This window comes from Pholcus phalangioides, unplaced genomic scaffold, assembly GCF_987345545.1.
Source record: "Pholcus phalangioides strain wild (caught in Gottingen) unplaced genomic scaffold, Ppha-v1.0 ptg000004l_1, whole genome shotgun sequence".
Lineage (NCBI taxonomy): Eukaryota > Metazoa > Arthropoda > Arachnida > Araneae > Pholcidae > Pholcus > Pholcus phalangioides.
In genome coordinates, this window is record NW_028301597.1 from 2,789,494 (window position 1) to 2,802,409 (window position 12,916).

The 12,916-nt window shown below is 40.9% G+C and overlaps 1 protein-coding gene across 1 annotated transcript; it reads right to left on the bottom strand.

Moving 5' to 3' along the window:
• Positions 1-4,655: 4,655 nt before the first annotated feature.
• Positions 4,656-6,192, bottom strand: LOC149086423 (glutaryl-CoA dehydrogenase, mitochondrial). The gene has a single exon (XM_089255532.1). It carries the CDS (start codon positions 6,068-6,070, stop codon positions 4,802-4,804), a length of 1,269 nt encoding a protein of 422 aa, XP_089111658.1. The 5' UTR covers positions 6,071-6,192; the 3' UTR covers positions 4,656-4,801.
• Between the last annotated feature and the right edge of the window lie 6,724 nt (positions 6,193-12,916).

Here is a 12,916-nt window from a genome sequence, read left to right on the forward strand (position 1 = left end):
GTCTTTGTGTCATTTTTTGTTTTCCAACATGAATTTTTTTTGCTCTCTGACAAAAATTAATTGTATGTGTAAGGCTACCTTCAGACAGGGGGTGTGATCAGCTCCTGTGTGAATAAATGGGATCTACCTACTCTCATGCCTTCTGGAGCTGCAGTTTCCTCTATTTGGCACTGATTTACTCACAATGTCACCGAAAATCGACAGTGGACGTCAAGACAGGTTTATTGAAGTTGAATAGCGGTGTTTGACAAGTGAAAGATTGTAGAGGTTGAAGCAAAGGAAATATTTGGCATCAGACATGGACAGAGTATCGAGTTCTGGCCAGGGGCATACGCAGGAAAAACTTCCCAAGAAATTTTGAGTTACCACTCTGTAACCCTTAACTAGTATAAAAATTCTGTGCCTAACTGGCATCGTGGTGCCATTTTAACCCCAGTGAGTATTAATGCATTTTAGAAATCTTAAAAAAAATTTCATAAAGCAATGGGTTTTTACATGACTTCATGTATCAATTAATTCACTAAATTTCTTTAATTTTCTCAAAAATGGTCTTTTAAGACACATTCAAAATAAATGGAGGGATACATGACTTTTTTGAGAATTTTTTAAAATTATATACTAAATTTCTTGAACACAATGCTAATGATTAAAAAATGAACAGATATGATCAAAATATACTAAGAAAATAAAACATCTAAAAATTAAAATATTTACTATATTTTTTCACAAGCATCCAAAATTAGTCTACATTGTAGAAACACAATATCATGTTTAAATCACAGATCTTGCGTACACTTCACTAACAATATTATCCTCATCTCAGATATCCGATGTTTCACCATTAATTTGAAACAGCTTTTCAGAAAACATGCTCATCCGATACACCATTTCATTCTGAACCCTGCCTGCCGGACAAAAAACACGAAAGTGGTATGGTGTAGGGTCATTTTGACCCTACGGAAACTTTGATAAATCATGTAGAGTAACATAAATCTTTGTCAAAACACTTATAAACAACACGCTTGAAAGGTACTGTAAAATAAAATGGTCCAGATCAGGGTTTAAGTTACGGTCGCATTTTTTGCAAAAAATGCGAAAGAAAATCGTAGAATGCGTAAAAAGTAGCAGCCACTTTCGTAAAAATACGTACAGGAGGTACGCAACGAGACGTCCAACCATCAAACATTACATTAGAATTTCAGCATTTTGCTAAAGCTTCCACCCCCCCCCCCCAATTTTCGCTTTGTCGCGAAAGGAATTTTTTTATCCAGCTTAAACCCTGGTCCAGATGTATTCTTTCTCAAGGGGTGGCAAGACCCCACCATGTCAGTTAAGGGTTAAAAAATCATTTAAATTAATAGGAATTGGTTAAAATACCTCGTCAAAGACATTTTCTTTTGATATTTCAATTTTTTTTCATCAGTGTTTTCTAATTTTTGGTTGGTTTAGGACACTGGCTCCCTGTGCTCCTTTCCCTGCATATGCCTCTGGTTCTGGCAGTGGGTGCAAAATGCTCCAGGTTCCCAGTAGATCTTTCCCTCTATATAGTTTGCAGGTGCACCCCAAAAAATATGAATTGTCATTTTATTCATAGTTTTAAAGAAAGGGCAGTAACTGCGAGTGGGCTAGAGGAGCAATGCCTCGATGCTGCAAGTTTTAGGGGGGGGGGGGGCTGGGCCTACAAGCTGGGATCTTTTAAAACTCCTCAAAAGGAAATATGTGAAAAAGTTTCAACAACTGGCCAAAACATGTGAAGACTATTAATCTGCACGTGATAGATGAATCATTTTGTGGCCTGAAGACTCAAAAGTAAAGGCAATAGGATTGTTCTCCTCACACTGTTCAAAGATCAGATCGTGCCATGGATATCCAGAAAGGCTTGCATTGCTGGTGACCGTGTCAAAGGACTGAAACTCTTGGAACCTTGTGTTATGCTATGTATCTAGAAAATAAATAGTTGCCACTACTAAAAAAAATCAACCCATGTATTTATCCTTTGAAGACAGCCCTGTTGTGTGTGGGAAAAATGTTAGAGAGAGAGTGTGTATTCATATTATTTCCCTGGTTATTTGCCTTTGTCATTGGCTACTTCTGTGCCAGTACATCCAGTAATCTTGGGGGGGGGGGGGACACCTCACACTGGGATACTGAAATTGATTTTGAGTAGCTAATTATCCCCTCACGTGGTACTACTAAAAAAATTTGAAAGCCTGGGAAAATGGGTTAAAAACGACAGTATTTAGTTCACCTACTGATCTTCCTGTACCTCACAAACTAGGATAAAGAAAAACCAAATTTCTAGTATTTTTAATGACATTGTGAGAGGACAGTATTATAAAGTATTATGCTATATACCGGGGTGGCCAACAGCTGGTCCACGTGCAATGTTTCATGATAGCAAATGAGTTCTACACTGATCAAATTGCATAGCATTCTCATAATTATACTTGATTAGAAATTGTTGATAATCTGTGATGAATGTAAGTTCGCCATCTTTAAACCACAATTTGAGAGTAATCGATAATCTGGAATTGTCACCAGATGAGTTAAAATCACACTTAATTCATCATTTTCATCAAAGATAGAGTTTGTCTCCTCTACAGGTGAACTTGGTTAGATTTTGCCATTTACTAGCCACTTCTGTTGACGCCGATGTGGTTGGGATCATATTTCCTAGTATGATCAATAATTGGGGCCCTTACCAGCTTGAAGTCATCATTCCTATTGCATAGACCTGCACTGCCACGTCTTCTTAACATGTATGTGGTGTAGAATGTTATCTAGGAACAATATCTGCCGCACCAGAGCAAAGTTAATGGGACTTTTCAAAATTCCCCTTTTGAAATATAGTTGACTGTTCCCGAGGATAGCACCAAACATGAGTTTTGTCGTATGTGGACAAGTCAAGTGATGCCATGAGGATACATTCTCATCACAAGCCCACTTAGCATTGCATGCAACCTGACAGACGAGACTATGTAGAAATAATTAAGGAGCCCTTCATACCCTAAACTGTTTTTGTTGAGGATGTTCCTTAATTTGTGTGGGAGGGGGAATGACATCCATCAGTCGTCGAAAAGAAAATATTAACCCCCCCCCCCCACTTTACCAAATCATATCTACATGACCTCTGCCTGGCTAGTTTGAAGATCTGCGAGGTCATTGGACTACTTTAGATGACATAACTAATTAGTAAAGTAATTTTTGCAGCTATAGATCCATTACAAGAGTTCAATAGAGCAAATTTTGCACCTTTATTCAAACAGAACTGTTGAAGCCAAAAATGCTATTGGCTGTGATACCCGTTGAATCAAAGTAGATTTTACAGCCTTTAGACGTGTTTCCCAAAGTGGGCAATATCACCCCCTGGTGGGCGATGGAATGGTCCAGGGGGGCGATAGAAACTACGGACTTAACATAGGATCCTATGGGTTCCCTGAGTTGGGGAACGATGAGAGAAAACAAATCGCTGATGAAGGGGCCGATGGAACAAAAAGTTTGGGAGACTATGGGTGGAGGTGGGGTATGATGATGACGGCAATTAATATACAGGGTGTATAGGTAGCGTTGTATGGCATTTTACTGGCAAATCGTTGATTTTAGAGGCATACTTATAATTAGAAAAAGTATCCAAATAATGTAAAGGTGTAAGGTACATCATTCATTTTGCAAGGGGTTGTATAGTTACCAAAATAAAATAAAAAATTTATATGGACACCCCATGGTCAAAAACCCAATCAAAAAGTGTTGTACTGTCTCTCCTGAAGCCAACAAAAAAAATTCCAGGTTTCTAACAGCAATATTCGCTGAGATATTCAAATTTGAAAAACGAAGAAAACCATTAAACGCTGATAAAAATTTCCCCCCACCTTTAAAGCTGTTTCACTCCAACTTTCCTGTTTTTCAAATATCTCTGTGAATATTGCTCTTAGAAACATGGATTTTTTTTTTTGACGACATCAAGTAAGACAGTGGAACAACTTTCTAATTGGGTTTTGGGACACATGTGGGGACTGTATAAAACATAATTTTTTTTAATTTCGTTAACTATACACCACCTTGCAACATGAATGACATATCTAAGTACTACACGCGATTTGGAAACTTTTTCTAATTGGAAGTATACCTCTAGGATAAATGTGGCTCACCAGTAAAATGCCATACATCCTGTTACCTATGCATATACATTAGCCTTTTAAAGATTATTTAAAGAATTGGTGAACCCCGAATGGATGAGTTCCGATTAAACGAAACAAGACCGTGGCCTAGTTTGCCAGTCGGTTCATGAGGCGTGGAATCCTGTTTCCACCAAAATCACCATGAAATTCTTTAAAAAAGGTATCAGTAGCACAATGAACAGAACTGAAGATGAAAATATGATTTTTTTTTCCTTCTATAAAATGTGATTTTGGAGGTAGGCTTATACATGAGTATATGCAGTATGCGCCATTAGAGTAACATGTCAAGTGCCCAGTGTGATATCTCATTGCTAACATGCCAACGCCCTCATGTGATGAGCACCATAGCAATATACGTGTTGGATCACTTGGATATCGAGTCTCCTATCAATTGCCTGATTTCAGAGTCCTCATGTGAGGCCCTTTACTTGTGAAAAGAAAAACAATTTTCTACATGAGAAACAGCATTCTTAGAAATTACTAAAATACATACTTTAATAAATTTCAACAAATAATACCAAAAAGATATACAATTCATGTAATTTTAGCATGGCCTCATAAAATATATATTTCAAACATTATTCACATCTGTAATAAAATTTTAGGAAAAACACAACATATTTCTAGAAAAATGCTTGCAATCCTGTGATAGCTCTTCCAAGAATCAAAGCATGTATATCGTGAGTACCCTCGTATGTGTTTACAGCTTCCAAATTCATAACGTGGCGAATAATGTGATATTCATCGCATATCCCATTCCCACCGAGCATATCTCTCGCTACCCGAGCAATATCCAAGGATTTACCGCATGAATTTCTTTTCAGAATCGATACCATCTCCGGCGTGGCCTTTCCTTCATCCTTCAATCTCCCGAGGCGAATACATCCCTGGAGGCCAATGGCTATCTCTGTCAACATATCTGCTAACTTCTTCTGTATCAACTGGTTTTTGGCAAGCGGCGAACCAAACTGGGACCTATCCAGAACATACTGCCTCGCCGTTTCTAGACAGAACTCGGCGGCACCCAGAGCTCCCCAAGATATGCCGTACCTAGCATTGTTGAGGCAGCCAAACGGTCCCTTCAACCCGACGACATTTGGGAGAAGGTTCTCTTCGGGAACTTCAACATCTTCCATGACTATCGAGCCAGTGATGGACGCTCGTAGCGAGAATTTCCCTTCGATGACGGGAGTATGTAACCCAGTCATTCCTCTTTCTAAAATGAACCCCCTCACTTTACCATCTTCGCACACAGCCCACACAATAAACACATCAGCCACGGGTGAACTTGTGATCCACGTCTTGCTTCCTGAAAGCTTGTAAATTTTTTTATTCGAATTGTAGATCGCTTTGGTCTCCATTCCCGCTGGGTCACTGCCATGGTTGGGTTCGGTGAGGCCAAAACAACCGATGAGTTCCCCTTTGGCTAGTTCGGGAAGATATTTCTGCCTCTGTTGTTCGGTGCCATAGGCATGGATGGGATGCATGACCAGGGATGACTGGACACTCATGGCTGACCTGTAGCTGCTGTCCACTCTCTCGCACTCGCGGGCGATGAGCCCGTAAGCGACGGATGACGCGCCGGCGCATCCGTAACCCTTTATGGTGGGACCCAGTACGCCCAGGGAACCCATTTCTTTCATTATGTCCTTGTCGAAGACCTCATTCCTGTTGGCGAGCAAGATGCGCGGCATCAGCTTCTCGGTGCAGTAGTTCTTGAACTGGTCCCTGATCATGATTTCGTCCTCGGTCAGTTGCGCCTCCAGCTGCAAGGCATCCCTCCAGTCGAAAGTAGGTGGTGCTCCGGCAGCACTGAGGTGACGTACCGCGCAGTACCTCGAGAGCGCCGTCATCACGCGTCCGCTAAATTTTTGGAATGACAGCAAGGACATTATTATACCCGGTACTTGATAATAGTGCAATTGAAACTCTTAAAAACCACTAAACCATTCGGATTTTAATTCCGCCGCAGCAGCTGATTACCTGTTTGTTTGCTTTTTTTTGTCAGGACGTCCGTGACTTACCATCTGTACTTTCGAAATAGACTTGACTTGACTACGTTGCTCAAAGCTGTTGCGTTTCAAAAAATATATCAAACGGAGAAACGAGAAAGTGAAAAATAAGAAATCTTTATTCTCTTTTTTGAATCTGAAAATCGTTAAAGCAATTTCTCTTTATATCATAGCAAAGCCGCGTAAGTGGATATTTTTGAATATCGTCTCTGTGCTGTCATCTATTGGCAAGTCAAAACACTTAAAGTTTTCTAACTCGCCAATAGATGACAGCACAAGTTACGTTTCAATCGAGGGATCACGCACGAAATGCAAACCACAGATCACTGAGCGCTAAGGAAGGGTAGTGGTCATTGATGGTAGTGGTCTCCATGGCCTCCTCATCCTGGAGCAGGGCCCTAGGATGGGATCTTTTGCTGGCCCCCCGACAAGACTTTCACGGGCCTCTTTATGATAAATTTATAGCGTGAAAAAGCAAAAAAATTGTGAAAATTGTCGGGCCCCTGGGCTAGAGCCTTGTCAGCCCACCCCTTGTGGGGGCCATGGAAATTTCCCATATTCGTGGGAAAAATTAGCCAAAATTGGTCAACATGGGAAATTTCTTGGCGTTTGTGGGAAATTTTGAGAGTTCAGCAAACAAAATAATTTTTATTGAAAAAAATATATACAAATGCAAAACAATGCTTTTCTCTCTCTCTCTAGTGTAAAATACTTGATTACATACGTTCACCGATAGACGGCAGCACAATTTTCAGAATGTGTGGGAAAAATTTAGTCAAAAGGGAAATTTCGCTTGACGAGGTTACGATCACTGGTAGTGGTGAAAAATCTCCCCCGCTCGAAGGAAGAGCTTTATTTGTATAAATATTTGTTGGTTTCAATTTTTTTACACAAGAAACGTAATTATTGACACAAAAAACATTCGGAACGCTTCCAGTATGGAAATATTGACGGTACACAGAAAATAAAGAAATAAATAAATCTTGCCAATTTTTCCACAGAAACATACAAGTTAGACTACTCAAATACATTTCTCCCACACACGGTGCATGATAAATTAGCTTACAACTCTCTATATATAAATCTTATAAACTAAATATAAATTATTTTTTGTTTGGTTAGGCACGTGCATACGAAAAAGTTTGACGGGAAATATATGAAAATTATTCGGTACTTGCTGTTTCCATTTGATCGTTCGCAGCACTTTGAAGTACGTCGAGAACTTAATATCAACGATTCTGGTGACATTTTTGAACTCACTACTGCTTTTTAACAGCGAAAACAAGCACTGCCATCTTGAAACTACACACAAGTGAGCAGAGCAGCGAAAACAAAATATCTTGAATGTGTTGGTCTCTTATCGCGGGGAGTTCCTGCAGAACCGTATTAAGAGCATCATGAGGGGGGGGGGGCCCCCGGGCCAAGTAGTTTTTCTGAGGCCCTACCTTGTAAATTCTAGAAACTTTTAACCGGATCTCATTTTTGTGTCTCCTCTTCTCCTGAGGCCCCTGGGCCACGCCCGGGTGGTCCCATGCGTTAAGACGGCACTAAGTTCCCGCCCTGCTGCTGTGCTCGCCACTATACGAAGGATTATTGGAATCAGTGTGTTTGATTTCGCTGCTCTCCTCGGATCTCTTCTCCCCTCATTGCTTTGCTCTCCGTCTTACTAAGTGTTCAGCTTTATAGCTCAGTGCCACAGATACAGCCATTCAAGGTAGGGTCAGCAGATTCGAAAACTGAGAAAGGAGGACGCCTGTACGAGCATCCGAGTATCCTTAGTAACGTCACTTTTCCCAATTTCCACAACCAATGGCACCACCATCCTGACTAATGAAACCGGTGACAATAGGGTTACCAGATTTTCTGCTACGTATTTGATGTCATTTCAAGCGTCCTCCAACGTTGCGGAAAATTCTCACTTTTGTCCTCCTTTTCAGGTTTCCAGAATTATTTTTACTTACTTTTTCTTAGAAAAATATTTTTCCACTTTGAAACATATATCATCATTAACAGTAGTGTTTTTTCCCCATTGACCAGTATCTGTCGATATTCCCAGAATTTATTTTTTTGTGGTTCTGCTTTAGTCGGGGGAAACTACTGTTGTGACCGGTTTTATCGGTAAGAATAGTGGCACCATCTGTCGTGAAAATTGGGGAAAGTGATGTCACTAGGGGTGCACGTAGGCGTCTCTCGGTTTTCGAATCTGGTGACCCTAAGCCACAACAATACTTTTCCCTAGCAAAACAGAACGGCAAAAAATACGCGACAAAAGAAAAAAAAATTGGGAATTTCGACGGCATGCGGGGGTAGGGGATAACACAAATAAACTCATATCAATGGATATATATGCAATTTTGTGATAAATGGTTCTCGTTGTGGGTGCTCGAGCACCCTCAGCACCCACGGCTCCGGTGCTACAGTTTTCCGTTGATTAATTTTGTTTTCTGTGAATTTTCCGAATACCGAATGCATTTCCCTTTCGATGAATTGTTATCTGTGAAGAGTTTTCCATCGATGAATTTTTTTTGTGAATTTTCTGACTGTGCTATGAATATCTCATGTCAAATGGAGTATGGTTCCGTGGTCCTACTGCCGGAGGCGCTGAAACATCGAGGGTGCTGAGAGTGGCCAGTCGTCCCGTATATAAGGGGGGACTCAAGCTCATATGAAGGAGGGGTGCATTGAGATGTACATTGTTGGAATGGGGTGGGGAGAAGCTCAGCTCCCTCACAAAATTTATGGGACGGAGCCTGAAATAGAAACCAGATTCCGGCGCTTTTGATATGCATGATTCGTGAAATGTACATACCATGATATGTTGCCATGCATGTTGGTTTCCTCTCTTGACCATGTTTCGTTTCTTTGGTCCCCCATATCCAAGAGCAAGTCCTCTTTTTACTGAATTGGTTTCTGGAGTGGCTGCTCTTTTACTTGATTGTAGTCCACGGTTCCTCCTGAATATCCCTAGCTGAGAACCATTGGTATGAACCATACAGTGTATATAAGCAAATTTTATACAGTGCAGGCCTATATTGCATACCTTGAAGAAACGAAGTTCGACAATCTAAGATGCGGAGAGGGCAGGAAGGGTTTTGTAGAAATACTTTACCAAATGGTTCCAAGTTAAATAATTTGCTAAGAGTACCAAGTATTTACATAACTCTAATAGTCTGTTAATCGGAAAATGACTGTAATTTCAGGCTATCCTTTGACTCTCGAAGAATTTTCACGCATTTTAATTCTAATCTTGTACCCATGAGACGGATGTGGCCGGTAAACGTTTCGGTATTCTTGGCGTAGGTGTTAAAAGCAGAATCATACCCTCTAATTATATGTAATTAATAAAAGGGAACATTTTTAATAAAGGATTATGTCCTGTTGATATTTGACATTGTTAAAAATTAGAGAAATATCATTACACACGCTTGAAAGTGAATTTCACAGAGAATATCACGAAATTACAGTATTTATTTGAAAGCTGGTAAGTCTCTCAGTTCAGAGTTTTAGACTCGGTTCTTTTTGCGAAACTTCCATTCCGGTCGTAATATTCGGCCAAGCAAAGGAGTAGAGGGCATTATACACCCCTATGATTATCAATTCTTCGCCGGTATTTAACTATTCCTTACCGTTAACGAAGTACAAGGGTTGAGGGGCTAAAGGGTTTTTAGGGTCTGATTTCCGCATGGGCAAGAGGTGCATTTGCTCTGTGCTCCCATAACTTTAGGGGTCCAAATTCAAATAATATCCATTTACTGACTAACCAAGTATCGTTGATGCTACTAGCAGGGACCTCCTGATATCTGCTTATCCAGGGCCTCTTAATGTTGGAAACGAGCCTTGCCTACTTCATTGAAATAAAGTGAAATTGAATGGGAATGCTATTCGGGCAGGTGTAAGAGAGAGAGAGAGAGAGAGAGAGAGAGAGAAGCAAATTCCGAAGAGAAACATGCTTAACTGTAGAAGAATCTCCCCAAACAATCGATATAGCGTAACTAGAGTGATTTATTGTTGAACAAAGAGTCGCGTTTAATAAATACGATGTATTAAGGGGGGGGGGGGAAAAGCCGTTCTGGACATTTCGTATATCGCTACAGAAATGCTTCTTGTTAAGGGTTAACCTATATTAAAAATAGATAAAGAGCAATAAAACTCTCTCTCTCTCTCTCTCCCTTGCAATAGAAATCGTAAGCGAAAGCTCGGCTGCAATGAGTACGTCATTCGTTTGCTGCTCAGTGCTGTGCTGGTCTTTACTGCGAGTTTTAGGATGTGTTCACGCGCAACAAGCAAACGAAGGTGTCGGTCTTGAGGTGAGTCAGCTGTTCCATTAAATTTTGTTTTTTTGTTCATGAAATATTGCAAACATTCATAGGCTTAAGTTTTATGAGGAAATGCGCAAAAAGTAATCTTTAATTTCATTTTCATTAACATTTATCGAGGAAGGTTTTGATTGCTCAATGGGAACAGTTTCAAAGAGACAGTATAAGATGGATTTCGATGATGTAGAGCTTGGGGAGCTTTCTGATCGTGCCAATTTTGATTTTCCACCATTTAGTTGCTGCAGCTCCCACGGTTATACCGCGCGGACTTCAATAGAACGCACGTATTACCTGACAATAGTTTCTACCACACACCCGAAAAAATATCGGCCGCAATAAAATCTGAAGTGGAAGACTCATTACAGAGCGGTGGGATGCCTCCGGAAGCGGCCGTCTCTCTGTTGGGTCCAGATATCACTCGCGATGCCGCCGGAAACGGCGAATCGACGGAAGACGTCAGGACACGTTTATTGAAGAAGTTGAATAGAAGCGTTCGACAAGTGAAAGATTTTAGACGTCGGAGCAAGAAATATTCGGCATCAGACATGAGCAGAGTATCCAGAGCTCTGTCTGCGATATTGCACTTGAAAGAGGCTCTCGCGGATCTAGCGCCCAGGAAAGAAAGCAGAGGGTCGAAATCCAAGGATTCTATCAAGATATCGTCACCCACGCCCAAGAAACACGGGGACACAGATGTCCCCGAAAGGGTCGTTCACGAATCCACAAGCGCAGCCCCTGCGAGTGAAGAGCAGGAAAAGAAAAACCGTACCGATTCCGGTTCCGATCCCGCAACCGTTAAATCTAACTTCGACGAGAAATTGTCGCAAGACTTTTGGGCCGATAGTTACAAGTCATTGATAGATGTTTTCCCGTCAGAAAAACGCTCTAAGAAAAAAACCGAAGTAAAGAAATCAACTTCGACAAACGAGAAAACATCGAAGAGCGTGAAGAATTCGGAAAAAGCGACTAACGATCCCAAGTCCAAGGAAGACCGCGTGTCTTATTTCCTAGCCCATCCGTTCATGGTTGGCTTTTTTTGCGCCCTAGATCTGCTTCTTTTGATCTGCTTGTCGTCATTGGTTGTGTATTCGGTGATAATCGCCAGGAGGAGGAAGAACAGCAACATACCACCAAACAGCAAAGCCAAGGAAATCCCCAAAAGTTTACCGGAATCTGCGAAAACGAGATCGAAAAACTCGAATTCTAGTCACGGTTCTAAACAATTGAGCCAACTCGAATACATACCAGTCTCGAGTAAGAGCTCTTCGGCTCCGAGCACGGAAGTGATGAGTTTGGATTATAGAAGCTCCATAGCAGAGATTCTCGGCGCGAAAGACGAGCGCAAACGCGAGGACTCGCGAAAACCGAAGGATGCGTCTACATATTGGGTCGTCAAACAACGAGCGACCGGCAGCATCGTAAGCGAACACAAGAAACGAACCTGCCTCATAAACCCACTGATGACTCCCAGCGACGTGTCTTTGACCAAAGAGATCAGCAAAATGTCAGAAAAAGCGGACAGATTGTCCCGCAAATGCTTCAGAATTCAATCTCCAGTCAGTAGCCACAAATAAACTCAATGTGATTATTTCAAATCGATGTTCTCTGTTTAGAATTACTTAATAAATGCAAACCTTGTGAGGGGAATTTTCTCCTTCCATTGGTCATCAGTTATCTTTGTTTTACACGTATATGTTTCCGCCAAAGTCCGAAGTGCGGTCAATCCGCGAAGTGGTCGGAGATCCCTGGCCAAAGTTCGATGTGCTGATGTAAGACGGTTCGGTGGGCACCAAATCTAACTTTTTTAATCGCCAATTATATATATATATGAATATATAATATATATTAATAGTTATTATATTATAATAGCTGTATTGGATTAGCTCCATGGGACGGGAGAGAAAAAAAAGTCTGAGAAAAAAACTATAAAAACAATTATGTGGAATATAATTTTCTGTCAAATTTTGAAAAAAAAATGATTACATTACCGCAACGCATGATTGAGGTTTGATGGGTTGCCATAGCTAACGTGTACATAATTATTACGAAAAATTACGCCTAGATGATAAGCAAGTAGTTACATAACCTGCCCCCTTAGGGTGTACACAACTAGGCGATGACCAGAATCATGTATTTTGTTATCAGACTTTGTTCAGGGATCTCTGGCCACTTCACGAACAGGCTGGCCAAATCCCGGAATTTGTACATTGGCTGGGTCAATTTACAACGAAATTGGTCAATTTACGAACTGGCCAATGCAAGCTTTGTCAGTAACATATATAGATAGATAGATAGATAGAACCGCTCACAACCCCGGACTGATGCAAAGCACCTTACTTCCGTTCCCTCAAAAGAGGCAGAGTTGTGTCGGAAAAGTTAGCAAAGATTTATAGTAGTGGCTCCCCTTGCC